General features: G+C 24.7%; 1 protein-coding gene across 10 annotated transcripts in view; it reads left to right on the forward strand.

Annotated features, from left to right (window-relative positions):
* The window catches only part of LOC129613774 (voltage-dependent calcium channel type D subunit alpha-1), a 66,490-nt gene that overhangs the window by 45,448 nt on the left and 6,712 nt on the right, over positions 1-14,330 (forward strand). For 8 of the 10 annotated variants that reach the window (XM_055527994.1, XM_055527995.1, XM_055527987.1 and 5 more), the window contains 10 exons: positions 4,513-4,565; positions 5,279-5,425; positions 5,943-6,414; positions 6,590-6,736; positions 6,803-6,991; positions 7,286-7,540; positions 7,642-8,304; positions 8,382-8,532; positions 8,996-9,257; positions 10,844-10,884. In XM_055527994.1, coding sequence (XP_055383969.1) covers positions 4,513-4,565; positions 5,279-5,425; positions 5,943-6,414; positions 6,590-6,736; positions 6,803-6,991; positions 7,286-7,540; positions 7,642-8,304; positions 8,382-8,532; positions 8,996-9,257; positions 10,844-10,884 — 2,380 coding nt within the window. The remainder of the gene's footprint in view (positions 1-4,512; positions 4,566-5,278; positions 5,426-5,942; positions 6,415-6,589; positions 6,737-6,802; positions 6,992-7,285; positions 7,541-7,641; positions 8,305-8,381; positions 8,533-8,995; positions 9,258-10,843; positions 10,885-14,330) is intronic. The other 2 variants (XM_055527992.1, XR_008697334.1) reach the window with 2 other exon arrangements.

Consider the following 14,330-nt stretch of genomic DNA (forward strand, 5'->3'; position numbering starts at 1 on the left):
CTGTTATACTTATATATGTATATGTATAAAAAAAAAATGGAAAGTAAAAAATAAAATTCAATTTTATTAATTGCACGATTTTTTTTTTCATTATCTTTCTTTTATTATATAATATTATGTATGTTAAAAAATTTAAAATTGGAATGATGGAATGGCTTTAAAAAAATTCAATAAAAAATAGAAATGTTAATAATTATTTTATTTTTTTTGATTAATTAAATTTGAACTGAAATGCAGAAGGAAATTAACCGTTGAAAAAATGAAATGCTGTAATTTTGGACACTTAAGGATAAATGTATTATTTTAAAAGAAAATTTTTATCACTATCTCTCATATCTATTCTTGAAAAAAAAAATTAACCATTAAACACTCAACTCTAGTTATTCATTAAGGACTGCATCTTGTTCTGTCGAAGCTACAATACAAATGCATTTTAAATCCCTAAGAATCCCGTGATAAATTTCTGACAGAAAAGTAGTAGTAAAAACAAAATAATCGTTGCTAAATAAAAGTGCAATGATTTATATTATCATCAGTATGCTTGATTTTTTTTTTTTCGAATTTTTGTTCTTATCCAAAGAGATTTGCGATGACAAAGCGGTCGTCTATTATGGCATTAAGATAAATGACGCAGAATAAATAATATAATAATTGTTGCTAAATTGAAATCTGCTATAATTAATGTCATCGAGCCCTTCTTCGATAACCCTTCGCAGCTGCTTATCAATAATCAAATCGAAGATTATATAGAGACACAAAAATTTATATAGAGCTCTATAGAAATATCTTTTCTATTAAACAGAAATGAAATTAAGTTGATAAATAAATAACCACAGTTTAATTGTATTATAATTGAATTCTCATTTTTAAAGAAGGTTTATTAAATTTATCTCGGACAAACAAACACGAACAAAGGATACAAATTGGTGTTAACTATTATTTTTTTTCTTTTATATTATTTATGTAACTGTATATATGTATGTATTTTTCTATTAAGAGCATATTGCACGATGAAATAGTTTTATTTTGAGATTATAAAATTTATTTTTGTGCTTATATACGTATGTATGTACATACATATATATATATAAATATTGGGTAGGTGGCAAATAATTTCAGGGATGATTCTTTTACCCTAAAATTATTTGCCAACTTATGCGAAATACCCTGTATACTATAAATATACATATACATTTGTAAATATTTTATATATACCCATATATACTCACATATATATATGTATGTACATATAATTTAATCTATAATTAAGTCAAAATTTTTTTTAATGAAAAATTAATGCAAATTTTGCATATTTTCCGTTCCAAAAAGACTTAGTTCCGCATTATTCATATTATACTTCATGTTTCAAGCCAAATCAGATACTTTTACGCGCATAAGTATATACTTATCTTTTACCAGATAAGTATACGCGCAATAAAATTTATATACTCTTGCTCTATATACAATTAAATCGAATATGTGTAAATGGATTGGTGACAGGAATATGTTGGAAGGGTTGAAGGGGATAAAGGAAATTGTTGGGAATGGTTATAGGCTTGAATTTTTGCTAAAATAAAAAGTACCTAAAGTTTTACGCGCAATATAAAACAAGTAATGCAAATTCTGTATATCAATTATATATATACCTATATTCATCGATATAATCTATATGTGATATATATGTACATAAATAGAATTAATTTAACTAGAATTAATTTTTTCTGCATTGTTTACATCATATTATTATTAAACATTGCCAATACCTTAAATCTTACAAATCTTCAATATGAAAATCATATGTGTAATTATTTAATGCTTTGAAATATATGTATATATATAAATATTTTTGTTTTGAAAATAACATATATGCTGTTATACATGTTTAAAAAATGGGGGAAATCTTATACACTCCCAAGAAAATAGGGAAATTTACACACAATCACCGGTTATTCTGAATTTACATTCAATTTTTTCAATAAAATTATTGGCGGGTTTACGTCTGCCTGTCTTAATTACTGCCTGGTTTTATATTACATAAGAAACTGATACTATATAGGTATAAGTGGGATACGGCTCCACCACCACCTTATCTAAGTCAAATTAGCTAGTTTTGTGTACAAGTAATCTATAATTTTAATTTAAATTCCCTTATAATAATATTTTAGGCTTTAAAATTTTTTGATCATATATAGCGCATGTTGTTTCTAAAAATTTGTGCATGTAAGTATGTGCAAATTAATTAATGTATAAATGTATATATATATTATTTTTCAATAAAATAATAAGCCCATATGTTCGTTTAGCTATAAATGTCATTTGCAAATATTTATAGTTTTAAAATGCATACTTATTCTTTATATGCAATTAATCTTATTATAATCCGTAGCTGACTACTTTTGCAAATGACATTTTCTGACTACGGCGGGCTATATTTAATGAACTTATTTTAAATTTGTGTATAAAAATTCTTGTACACATGATTTTTTTAATGAATAAATTTTTCTGTGTGTGGCGCACGATTTTCTTAATTTTAGATTTTTTTTTTTTTTTATAAATAATTAAGAAAAATTTTGCTTGTGATTAAATGTGTATATGTGTGCAAAAGTATGTTTTTTAAAATTTGCATCATCCCTTTAATTTTTTTAATAAAAAATTATAGCAAATTTTAATAAAAAACAAAATATGTTTTTAATTTTTTTTGTTTTTTTCTACCATTTTCAATAATCCATTCATATTAAATGGATGTGTGCAATAATCATATTTAAAATTATTTTGTTCTTAAATTTTTACTGTAACGTACAATTACAATAAATATACAATAGAAATTGACATATTAAAACTGCGTTGCGAGAATGACAAGAGCGACAATATTGTTAAATTCTTAATTTCAAAATCGGTAACAAAAAAATATTGTATAAAAGCGCACAGTTCAGTAAAAAACGAAAGTATACTGAATTGTGTATCAATAACGTAATTATCGCAATATTGTAATATTATTATATTAAAATTTTTGTTTGCATAAAATGTATTTTATATTTTAAAGTATAAATAATTGGACGGCTTATTTTGAAATTGAACTTATGTCCCATTTTTTTATTTCAGAAGTCTTTTTTATTTCCAAAATCGCAATGATAATGTCCAATTATCGGAAATATTCTATATAAAGCAAATAGCCAGTTTAAATAACAATTTTTGGTTATTTTAAACCCAAACGGGAGTATAATATTTCATTTTTAATTGCAATGAGCTTAAGTCACTTTCAAAATAAATTATTCAATTGTAGTGTAACAATTTTCGTTTACACACCATGACTTCAATAGTGCTTTATAAAAAGTTTAAGTACGGTATTAATACGATTGTAGTACCTTCTCAGAGCTTTGAATACCTTTACATTGTGAAAAAAACTGCTAAAGCTTTTGATACATTTTGTAATACAACTTGTACAATATTTATACATACTTTGAGGCTCGTTTGAAAAATTCAATTTAAAGTTCGGTGCAAATGCTTATTTTCAACAAACGTTACCATATCATTAAAAACTTAGGATTTTTATATGCTGCAGTTTAGGAAAAAAACTTAATAACTAGCATTTTATTGCTGAAAATATATGCTAGTTTATTCAATTGGTTATTCCTGGCAACATTTATATGACATGTATAAGAAAAGCGTGCCCGATTTTTTCGATGCCCAATTTACTTTTATTTTAGGTATCCACTACGTATAGAACGCATTTAGGAAAAGTGCACAATGTCAAGAGCTTTTACTAAACTTTTTGGAAAGTGATACTTTGCAAATTTTATAAAGTACTTGAATCTTTTTTTACAGCATTATTGAAGTCACGGTATTATTAAGAGCAAAATTTTATATTGTGCGTGATGCTTGTGCATTTTTGACGCCTTATATATAGCTACAAATGTATGCACATTACTAATTAGTTATTATTTTTATTGTTATTGTTATTATAATAATTTGCTTTTGATGTGTTTGTATACCCTTTCAGTTAATTTTATTTGCTTTATTTAAGTGCTGCTTTTTTCGCGCCTCCCCCTCCCAAATTCTTAAATTCAATCATTTTATTATTTACTTATCTGAAATAAATTAGAATGAAAATTTGATTTTAAATATTTTTATTTAAATTTTTTGTTTTATTTTTTTTTTGTTTTTGATTTTTTGTTTTAATTTTGAGTGGGTTCAAATTTATAATTAAATATTAATTAAATTAATAAAGAAACATAAGGCAATGCGTCTATACCAAAATGCAGATCTAACGTCAATTTAACTTATTCAACAAGAAATTTTTTAATTACTGAGTGTGAGTCAATTTGACGTTAGACGCTCATTTTATAGATAAAAAGTTTTTTTTTATTTTAATTTTTTTTTTATTTAAAAAAAATACTACTAAAAAAAACTGAAAAATTAATAAAAAAAACCTTAATAATTAATTTTATGTTTTTCTTCTTTTTATTCTGGAAAAAAAAAAAACAAAAATATAAACAAAATCCAAAAATTTAGGGAAAATTTTTCAAATGTACGGATGAATCAAAAGTTATTGCAGACGAATGCCAGTAAGTAGAAAAAAAAAATACTTAAAAAAATTGAATCTTTAAAGAGCAAATTGTAGGAAAATTCAGCCCTGTTAAATGTACTTTCCAAATATGCGTGCATTTTCTTATGCATTTTTAGAAAATTGAGCCACATACATATGTATATGTTAATGTATATTGACTATTCTCGAATCACAATATAACTTACAGAAATTGTGAAATCACTGTATATTCTTTTAATACAATTACTTACAATAAGTATAAGAGAATATAGAGTTTAAAATTCAAATGAGAAATTTTGATTTGATCCTTGCGTATTTATTTAATTTAAAAAAAAATATTGTGTATATAAATCTCTACATGTTAATTTGTTTAAAATAAGTTTGAGTATGAAAAATTTTCTAAAAAATTTTTTTAGGATCAATCAACTGATGCAAGTATACTCGTAATGTGCAGTACACAAATTTCTATAATTTCTATAACATACATATATTAAAAAGTAAAATTTTTTATATCCCAATCTATATATGTGTTAATAACTTATTTAAGCTTTTTTTTTTCGAAATCATCATGCTATAAAAGATAACCTGCAGTTGATAACCTTTTTTCAAAATATAAATTAATATTTTCAAGCTACATATGTTATATACAACATATACAATATAAAAATAAATTATTAATAGTATATTTTTGTTATTTTTCGATTATTGCTCTTTTTTTAAATCGTAATATAGTGGAACTTATCTAATATATGAAGGTGGTAATATCGAAAAACCTGAACTTAAAGAACGCGAATGGAAATTGAATAGATTTCATTTTGATGATGTTATCAAAGGAATGTTAACATTATTTACGGTATCAACATTTGAAGGATGGCCAGAGTATGTAATTATTAAATCATTTAAATTTTTTGCATTTACGATATGATTGCATTATGAAATCGGAATCGCAATATAGTATTCTGTATATTATATTTATACAGTTTAGTTTATAAGTGCGCTGATTGTTAATTAATGTATTGCTGCTGCTGTATACTGCGTATTACTGCATTCTTAATTGAACAATTGTAAACATATAAAACTGAATTGTATCAAATTTGAAATTGCAATTTCGAAATCGCGGAATCATTGTGGCATTTTGTCATTTATTTTAATTCATATATTAACATTCATTCCATGTATAATTTCTATAAATTATAAATTTTAAGAATGAACCTCGTGACATTAGAGTCTTTATCAATTTACAATTTCAATTATAAGAATTTATGAGCTAAATTATGTAAGTTGTAAAGTAATATATGTAATAATCGATTCTGATGTCAATGATGGCTTATTTTTTGTGTTTGTGTGTTAATTTATAAAACTGATTTTCTTTCTTGTTGTTGTTTTTTTTTTTTAGTTTATTATACGTATCAATTGATTCAAATCGTGAAAATTATGGTCCAATACATAATTTTCGTCCAATTGTTGCTGCTTATTATATAATTTATATAATTATAATTGCATTCTTTATGGTTAATATATTTGTTGGTTTCGTTATTGTAACATTCCAAAATGAAGGTGAACAGGAATATAAAAATTGTGATTTAGATAAAAATCAAAGAAATTGTATTGAATTTGCATTAAAAGCAAAACCAATACGTCGTTATATACCAAAACATCGTATACAGTATAAAGTATGGTGGTTTGTAACATCACAGCCATTTGAATATACAATATTTATTTTAATTATGATAAATACAATAACATTAGCTATGAAATTTTATAAACAACCAGATTGGTACACCGATATGTTAGATTTATTAAATATGATATTTACAGCTGTATTTGCATTAGAATTTATATTTAAATTAGCAGCATTTCGTTTTAAGGTAAATATTATTGACTTAAAAATTACTATTATATATTACGATATGTATACAATTCATATAACCTGAATTAGTATAATATGTAATTATAGTACTACAGTAATTTTAAAGTTTCTGAATTGCTTAAAATTATCATACGAAATAATATAGAATTCATTAAATTTTTTTCTTCTTTTAGAATTATTTTGGTGATGCCTGGAATGTTTTTGATTTCATTATTGTTCTTGGATCATTTATAGATATTGTTATATCTGAAATAAAACTTAGTAAAGGTCAAAAACCAGACGCCGAAATGACTGGAGGAGGGGGCACTAAAAAAGATAAAGTAAAAATAAAAAATCAAAATAAATAAAATTACTATATAATAATTCTTGTTAATTATTTTTTTTAGGGTGGTAGTAATATGATTTCAATTAATTTTTTTCGACTATTTCGTGTTATGCGTCTTGTTAAATTATTAAGTAAAGGTGAGGGTATACGAACATTATTGTGGACATTCATTAAATCATTTCAAGCACTGCCATATGTAGCTTTATTGATTGTAATGTTATTTTTTATTTATGCTGTTATTGGTATGCAGGTAATTTTTATTTTTCTATATATATATACATATATGCACATAAAGGAATTTGCCTAAATAAAAAAATATCGAAAATTAATAACCAATTCGGGATTTATAATAGTTTTAAATATTTTCATTTTAAATAAATGAGAAAAAAAGCCATTCATCATATTATGAACTTGAAAATTTTAGCACGCTTTCTGACATTTTTCTTTCTTGTTTTATCAAATTCCTTAAATTTTTTGTATACATATGTTTTTTTTATTTTAAATATTTTAATTGGATTTGAATTATTTCCTCTTTTTTTTTAAGGTATTTGGTAAAATTGCATTGTCAGATGATAATGCAATCAATCGTAATAATAACTTTCAAACATTTCCACAAGCTGTATTAGTATTATTTCGTTCAGCAACTGGAGAAGCATGGCAAAATATTATGATGGATTGTGCACCAAATCCTGGTGAAGTTGTTTGTGCTGAAGACTCTGATGATCCATATAACAAAAATTGTGGTTCAACTATTGCCTATCCATATTTTATATCATTTTACGTGTTGTGTTCATTTTTAGTAAGTGTTGTCAAATTATCGAAAATTACAGAAATATAAAATATAAATTTTATTATATAAAATGTTTAACAATTTTGTTTAACACTATGTTTTTATTTTAGATTATTAATTTATTTGTTGCTGTTATTATGGATAATTTTGATTATTTAACAAGAGATTGGTCTATATTGGGACCACATCATTTAGATGAATTTATACGTTTATGGAGTGAATATGATCCAGATGCAAAAGGCCGTATAAAACATTTAGATGTTGTTACATTATTAAGAAAAATATCACCACCATTAGGTTTTGGTAAATTATGTCCACATCGTATGGCATGCAAACGTTTAGTATCGATGAATATGCCATTAAATAGCGATGGTACTGTATTATTTAATGCAACATTATTTGCTGTTGTACGCACATCATTAAAAATTAAGACAGAAGGTAATATTGATGATTGTAATGCCGAATTACGTACTGTTATTAAACAAATATGGAAAAGAACAAATCCAAAATTATTAGATCAAGTTGTACCGCCACCTGGTGTTGATGATGAAGTTACTGTTGGTAAATTTTATGCAACATTTTTAATACAAGATTATTTTAGACGTTTTAAAAAAAGAAAAGAACAAGAATCAAAAGATGGCCAAATTGATCAAAATAATACTCGTACATTACAAGCTGGTTTAAGAACGTTACATGAAGCCGGACCAGAATTGAAAAGAGCTATATCTGGTAATTTAGATGAATTATTAGAAGAGCCGGAACCAATGCACAGAGTATATATTTGGAATATATTAAAAAAGAATAAAAGAAAAATAATAAAATTCTTTATTTATATTTTTCGAAAAATCAGCGAAATCATACATTATTTGGTAGTGTTTGGTCTTCAATGAGACGACATGGTGCAGTACCATTTACACGTAATCGAACGCAAAAATCACCTCAAAATGGTGGTATGAATTCAAAAAGAAATAATCCAAATATAGATGGTTCAATATCAAATCGTAAATATTTTGATTTCATTATTACTTTTAATTTTTTTTTTACATTTAGTTAAACATCTTAAATAATGAACATTTTTCTTGCTTAACTTTAAGTTTTCATTGTTTAATATTGTAGCTAAATTATTTTGAAATCCGAATCCCAGTAAAACTATACTTAAACTACACAAGTCAGTTTATTAAATCGTAAAAATCGACTGAGTTGTATAATGATAGATTAATAATTTAAGTCCGTAATCGAAAATGCTATTTGAGGCTAATTTCAAAATGTAGTCAACTACTGAATAAATTAATTTAATAATTGAGCAAATTACTACAAATTACTACTAATTTAATAACTGAACAAATTTTAATTTATGTTGACTGATTTTACAAATGCATTTTCGATTACAATTGTTAATTCTGATGTTCTTCAATTCTGATAGGGTTCCTATAATTAAATTACTAAAATTTTGTATCTTTTTAGTTTATTTAAATGTTTCTGATGGCATAAATCATATTACAAAGTCAATTATGCAAGTACGCAATGGTGGAACTGGTGGACTTGGTAATATTGGTGGTGGTGGTTGCGGTATTGGTAGTAATATTAGTGGTAATGGTCCATTAGGTTACGACACAGAAAATCATAACAATGAATTAAAAACATTCAATGAAAGTATACCCATGAGACCATTAATGTTTGCCAATAATAATAATACCGATAATAGTGATCATAAGAAACCCTATGAGTAAGTAAAATTATATATATATATATATATATTTATACATATGTCTACATATGTACACATATATATCATTATAGCTTATATGTAATAACATATGGGTATTTCGTTATAATTTATTTTTAATAATTAATATACAAGGATATTTTTAAAAAATATTTTTTATGTGAAAATTGCACTATTTTATATATATTGACATAAATCTTTTTATATCAGGATTAAATATATGTGTTTAACTAATATAGCTTTTTTCGTAGTGAAAAATATAAAGAAAATTTATTTATTCAAAAGAGATATGGGTACCCCGATATCCGAAATTCAGTAATACTTTATAGAAAAGGTTACAATATTGTATTATCATACTGTACAATTTCGCAATAATAGATATTTGCTCAATTGATGCAATTGAACACCATATTATTGCAATTTTGAATAAAAACACTCTGTGCTACTACGGAATACGGCAATTGGTACATATAAGCTGATTTAAATTGTTGTATACCAATTATTATTGCGATTTGGATGTCAGAGTATATGTATCTTAAGATTTATTCAAAATCAATCTGATATAAATTAACAATTTAAAATATGTATCGTATTGCAAACAAGACTCGTTTCTGAATTTTTCATTCCTGAATTACATTAACTGAAAAGTCCGTAGTATGATGAGTTGCGCATGATTTACATTTTAGAATATTCTTTGATTTGAAATTGCAATAATACGAAATTAATGTACAAAATTAAGTTTAATTAAAAAGCAATTTCGAAAGTGTTGATGTGGAAATGCGAAAAATGTGGGAAATCGCATTTTGGTTTTTCAAAATATATGAAATTACAGAAGTTTTTTCAAAAAATGTGAAAATGAAACAACGATAATAATTGCACTATGCAATATTGCTAATAAATTGACCCATAAAATATTGCTTATATTTTGTGAGTACCAAATGACTTCAAAATCACAATGATATTTTATTAGTACACAAAATTCAGGTACCATAAATGATAATTACTGAATTACGTAATAATTGGAGAGTTTTATTATTACAATTTTGAAGTCAGAAGGTCGTTAATCTAAAAAAATTTTAACTTTTTTGTAATTTTATTTTATTAATGAATTTGAAATTGCGTATTGCTACTTTGTTGCTATGTGGTGGTGTTAATTTTTGTAGACGCCCAGATTAGAGTTTACTTGTGTGCTGCAAGTATTTACTTTTTTTAATAGAAATTCGTTTTTATAATTATGCATTTTTATAAACCTATGACTTCCAAATTGCAGCAGTATGAGGTATTAATTCACAATTCAAAGCTAAGTAGGTTTTATTGAATTATGTATAGCAATACATAGTATTACCGCAATTTTGAAGTCACAGTTCCTTATATATTTAGATTACTAGAGGGTTTTTTATGTATTTTTCTTATAATTTGATAAAAAATATTCTAGAGTTTTTGTGTCTCCCTGCACAAAAAAAAATTTGAGCATAGGTAAAGAACAAGTTTTTCAATAATCTTTGTTTTTTTTTAAATTGTAATAAGCGGTTTAAAATTTTAAAACAATTTTCATTTCTCAAAATACAAGTAAATTTTTATTACAGCAAAACAGCTGCTGGTATATTACTACATCCGTATTACAACGGTAAGATTAAAAAATAATTGTAATAAAAAAACTAAAATGAACATCTTGTTTTTGGAGTTGTCATTATTTTTTTTAATTAATTTTTTTGCTCAACATCATTGAAATTTAACAACTTAGATTTTTATACCAGAAAACAAAATGTGTAATACGCATAATTAATATAATCAATAAGAAAAATGATTAATTTTACTGCTTTGTAATTAAAAAAATTTTTTGTTTTTTGCATTTTAACTAATGAAATTCATTAAATACATTAAATAGGAAACAAGTAACGATAAAATTTTAGTATAAAAAGCAAATGAAATAATTGCAATATCCTAATATCTAAATTGCAGTAATACTATATAGCGTTAATTGATAATTATTTAGTAATTATAGTGCTTTTAAGTTAAATTTTTGTAGTAATTACAGTATTACTGGAAATTAGGTGTTAGGGACAATCATACAGATTTTGTGATACCCAAAATCAACCAAAAATTTTTGCAAATATTTTGATTTCGGGATTGCAATGATACTGACGTAGTTTTACCACAATTCAGTTATGAAACCTTGTATGATAAATTTTTGTATTTATACCGGTATTATTGCAATTATGAAGTTAAAGATTTGGAATTAGATAATCGTTTAATATTATGTAGATTTTGGATGTCACGGATTAGTCCTAAATGATTTTTATATCTTACATTTTGAATTAAAAAAGATTAATAAATTAATGTAAAAATAAAAAATATAATCTAGTTCATTCTTTGCATACTAATTATAGTTTCTGAATTACAACGTTTTTATGTATGTGTACGGCATTTCTGAAAATTACAAAACAACTATAATACCCACCAAGTGTACATACACAATTCAGCAATTTTCATTTATAAGCTGAATTCTATAATGTATAAACGGTGTAATTGCAATTTCGAAATAATAATTTCAAATTACAACACAATGACTTTTTATTACGTAACCAAATTTAATTTATAACGCATGTTGACCTGATTTCAAAACTGTAGTAAAAACGTATATTATTTACTGCAATCTTGAACTCTATAATAATGATGTCACTCTTTTCTGAAATGCTTTAAAAAAGCTGTCTAATGATTTCTGTCGTTTCCGTTCCAAACTGTGTTTCATTTTATGCAATCTTTTCATTTTTATTATTACGCTGCCTTAATTTCAAATAACACCGCAAAATCTTTAGTAATTTATTTTAAAATTGCAGTAATTACGTTATTAATACACAATTCAGACAATTTTCAACACTCATGATCTAAATTGGGTATTAATATAGTATAACTGTATTTTTGTTTTTAATCACAAAATCGTTTTATTCAATTGGAGCTCAAGAATTTACTTAGCTCAAGAAATTTACTTAGCTTAAATTTACTGGAGCTCAAGAATTTACAGAAATAATTAATGAACTATAGTTATGGTCCCTATTATGGGGTTTATTTTTTTAAATTTTGATTTTTTCTTTTCCCTGAAAGGAGATGCCCAAATTAAAGAAGATAAGGTAGTATAAGGTGCGATACCAATCGATGTGCAGTGAAATACAAAGCTATTTGAGTAGATCAAAAATGGTACCATCTGGACAATATAACTCTTCAAGAAAATAAGGATATAATAACATGTAAAAAAGAATTTCCTTGTTTGTCAATTGAATTTCATAGTTAAACTCATGGGTTCCACTTCAATGTAAAATTCCATCTTTGATGTTCTTATGAATCTGGTGATATACAAATTTTCTTAAAAAAATAAATGCTAACACTTTATATCCAACTTTGTTATACTCTTTATGTTATACAGTTTATTATGATTATTTTTAAACTTATAACGCTGATACAGATATAATAAGATAATAGATTAATATATTAATGGTTGGTTATTGATATTTCTTAGAAATATTCTGTCGTCTGGCGGTGGTTTGTTAACTGTGTACTATAACTCGCCAATTTTTCTACAAAAAAAAATGGGTTTTTTTCTTGCTCATATCTAGTTACTCTGATTTCTAGTATCTTTCTTAAGTGCATATTATTTAAGTTTCTCTGAATAATATATAATATTACTTCTAAATTATAATATTACTTTAAAATTGCAGTGATATTATATTAACACACAGCTCCAACTTATGAATGGTAATTGCAGAATTGTGTGTTAATCTCGTATATTACTGCAATTTTTAGGTCATACGTTTTATAGGACGAAGAAGAATAATTATAAATTTTATTTACTTCTTTTTTTGTTTTTGCGGGGTTTTCCTACTTTTTTTTTGTTTTTTTTTTCTGTTTTCACTTTCAAAATTGCTTGTCAGATCATCAAATTTAAATAAAGAACTATTATCATTAACAAAAAAATCAGCAATTGAAAAACGAAAAGAAGCTTTTAAGCGAAGTCATCATCAACAACTTCGTCTTCAATCATCAACAATATCATCGAAATTTAATGAAAATAATTATGATAATTGTCAATTAATATCAAAAACACCAACAACAAATACAATATCTTTAACATCAAATTTAAATCGGAATTTAAATTTAATTAATGATTATAGTAAAAATGATGACAGCAATTTACAAACAAATATTTTAGCAAATGTTATAAATAGCAGTTGTGGTATGGCAAGAAACTTAGTTGGCTGCTTACATTTGAATTTAGTACAACATAGTAATGAAAGTGATATTGAACTAATACCATCATCATCTACAATAATAACGGCAATAACTACATCATTCACAACACCAGCTACACAGACAATAAAAACATCAACTACAACAAAGGAAACAATTTTAAAGGAGGACAATCAATACGTGAATTCATCATCAGGAATAATGTCATCATCAATATCACCACTACAATTAACAACAACAACAGATTCTGTAATATTAAAAAATTCAAAAATGGTACCACAATTGGAAAACACAATCACAACAAAAACGCGAAAATTCCAAAATGATCAATCATCATTATCATCGTTATCGTCACAATTTCATCAACGGCATCATAATAAATTTAATATACTTCAATCAATAGCATCATCATCATCATCATCGTCTAACAATTATAATAGTAATAACAATAATAATAATAGTAATAGTAATAATAATAATAACAATAACGATAATGTTACACCAACAATATCTAATTTAACATCACAAGTTATTGCCAATTTAAATCGTTCAATATTACCAACAAATTTATTAAATCAACATATCGATAGTATTGATGATTCTGATGGTACTGGTTCTGTTATAACAACATTAACACAATCAACATTACTAGATTATCCTATAACATATTATGGTAGCTTAAATCGTGATCATAAAACATCATCTATTTTTAATACAAATAATATTAAAAATTATTTTGTTAATACAACAAAAACAACAAATTCTAATTTATCATATGATAATATTGAATTAGATAACGAAGACTTCACTAAAATTGATTTTAATTTA

Source organism: Condylostylus longicornis, unplaced genomic scaffold, assembly GCF_029603195.1.
Source record: "Condylostylus longicornis isolate FDR11 unplaced genomic scaffold, ASM2960319v2 ptg000091l, whole genome shotgun sequence".
NCBI lineage: Eukaryota > Metazoa > Arthropoda > Insecta > Diptera > Dolichopodidae > Condylostylus > Condylostylus longicornis.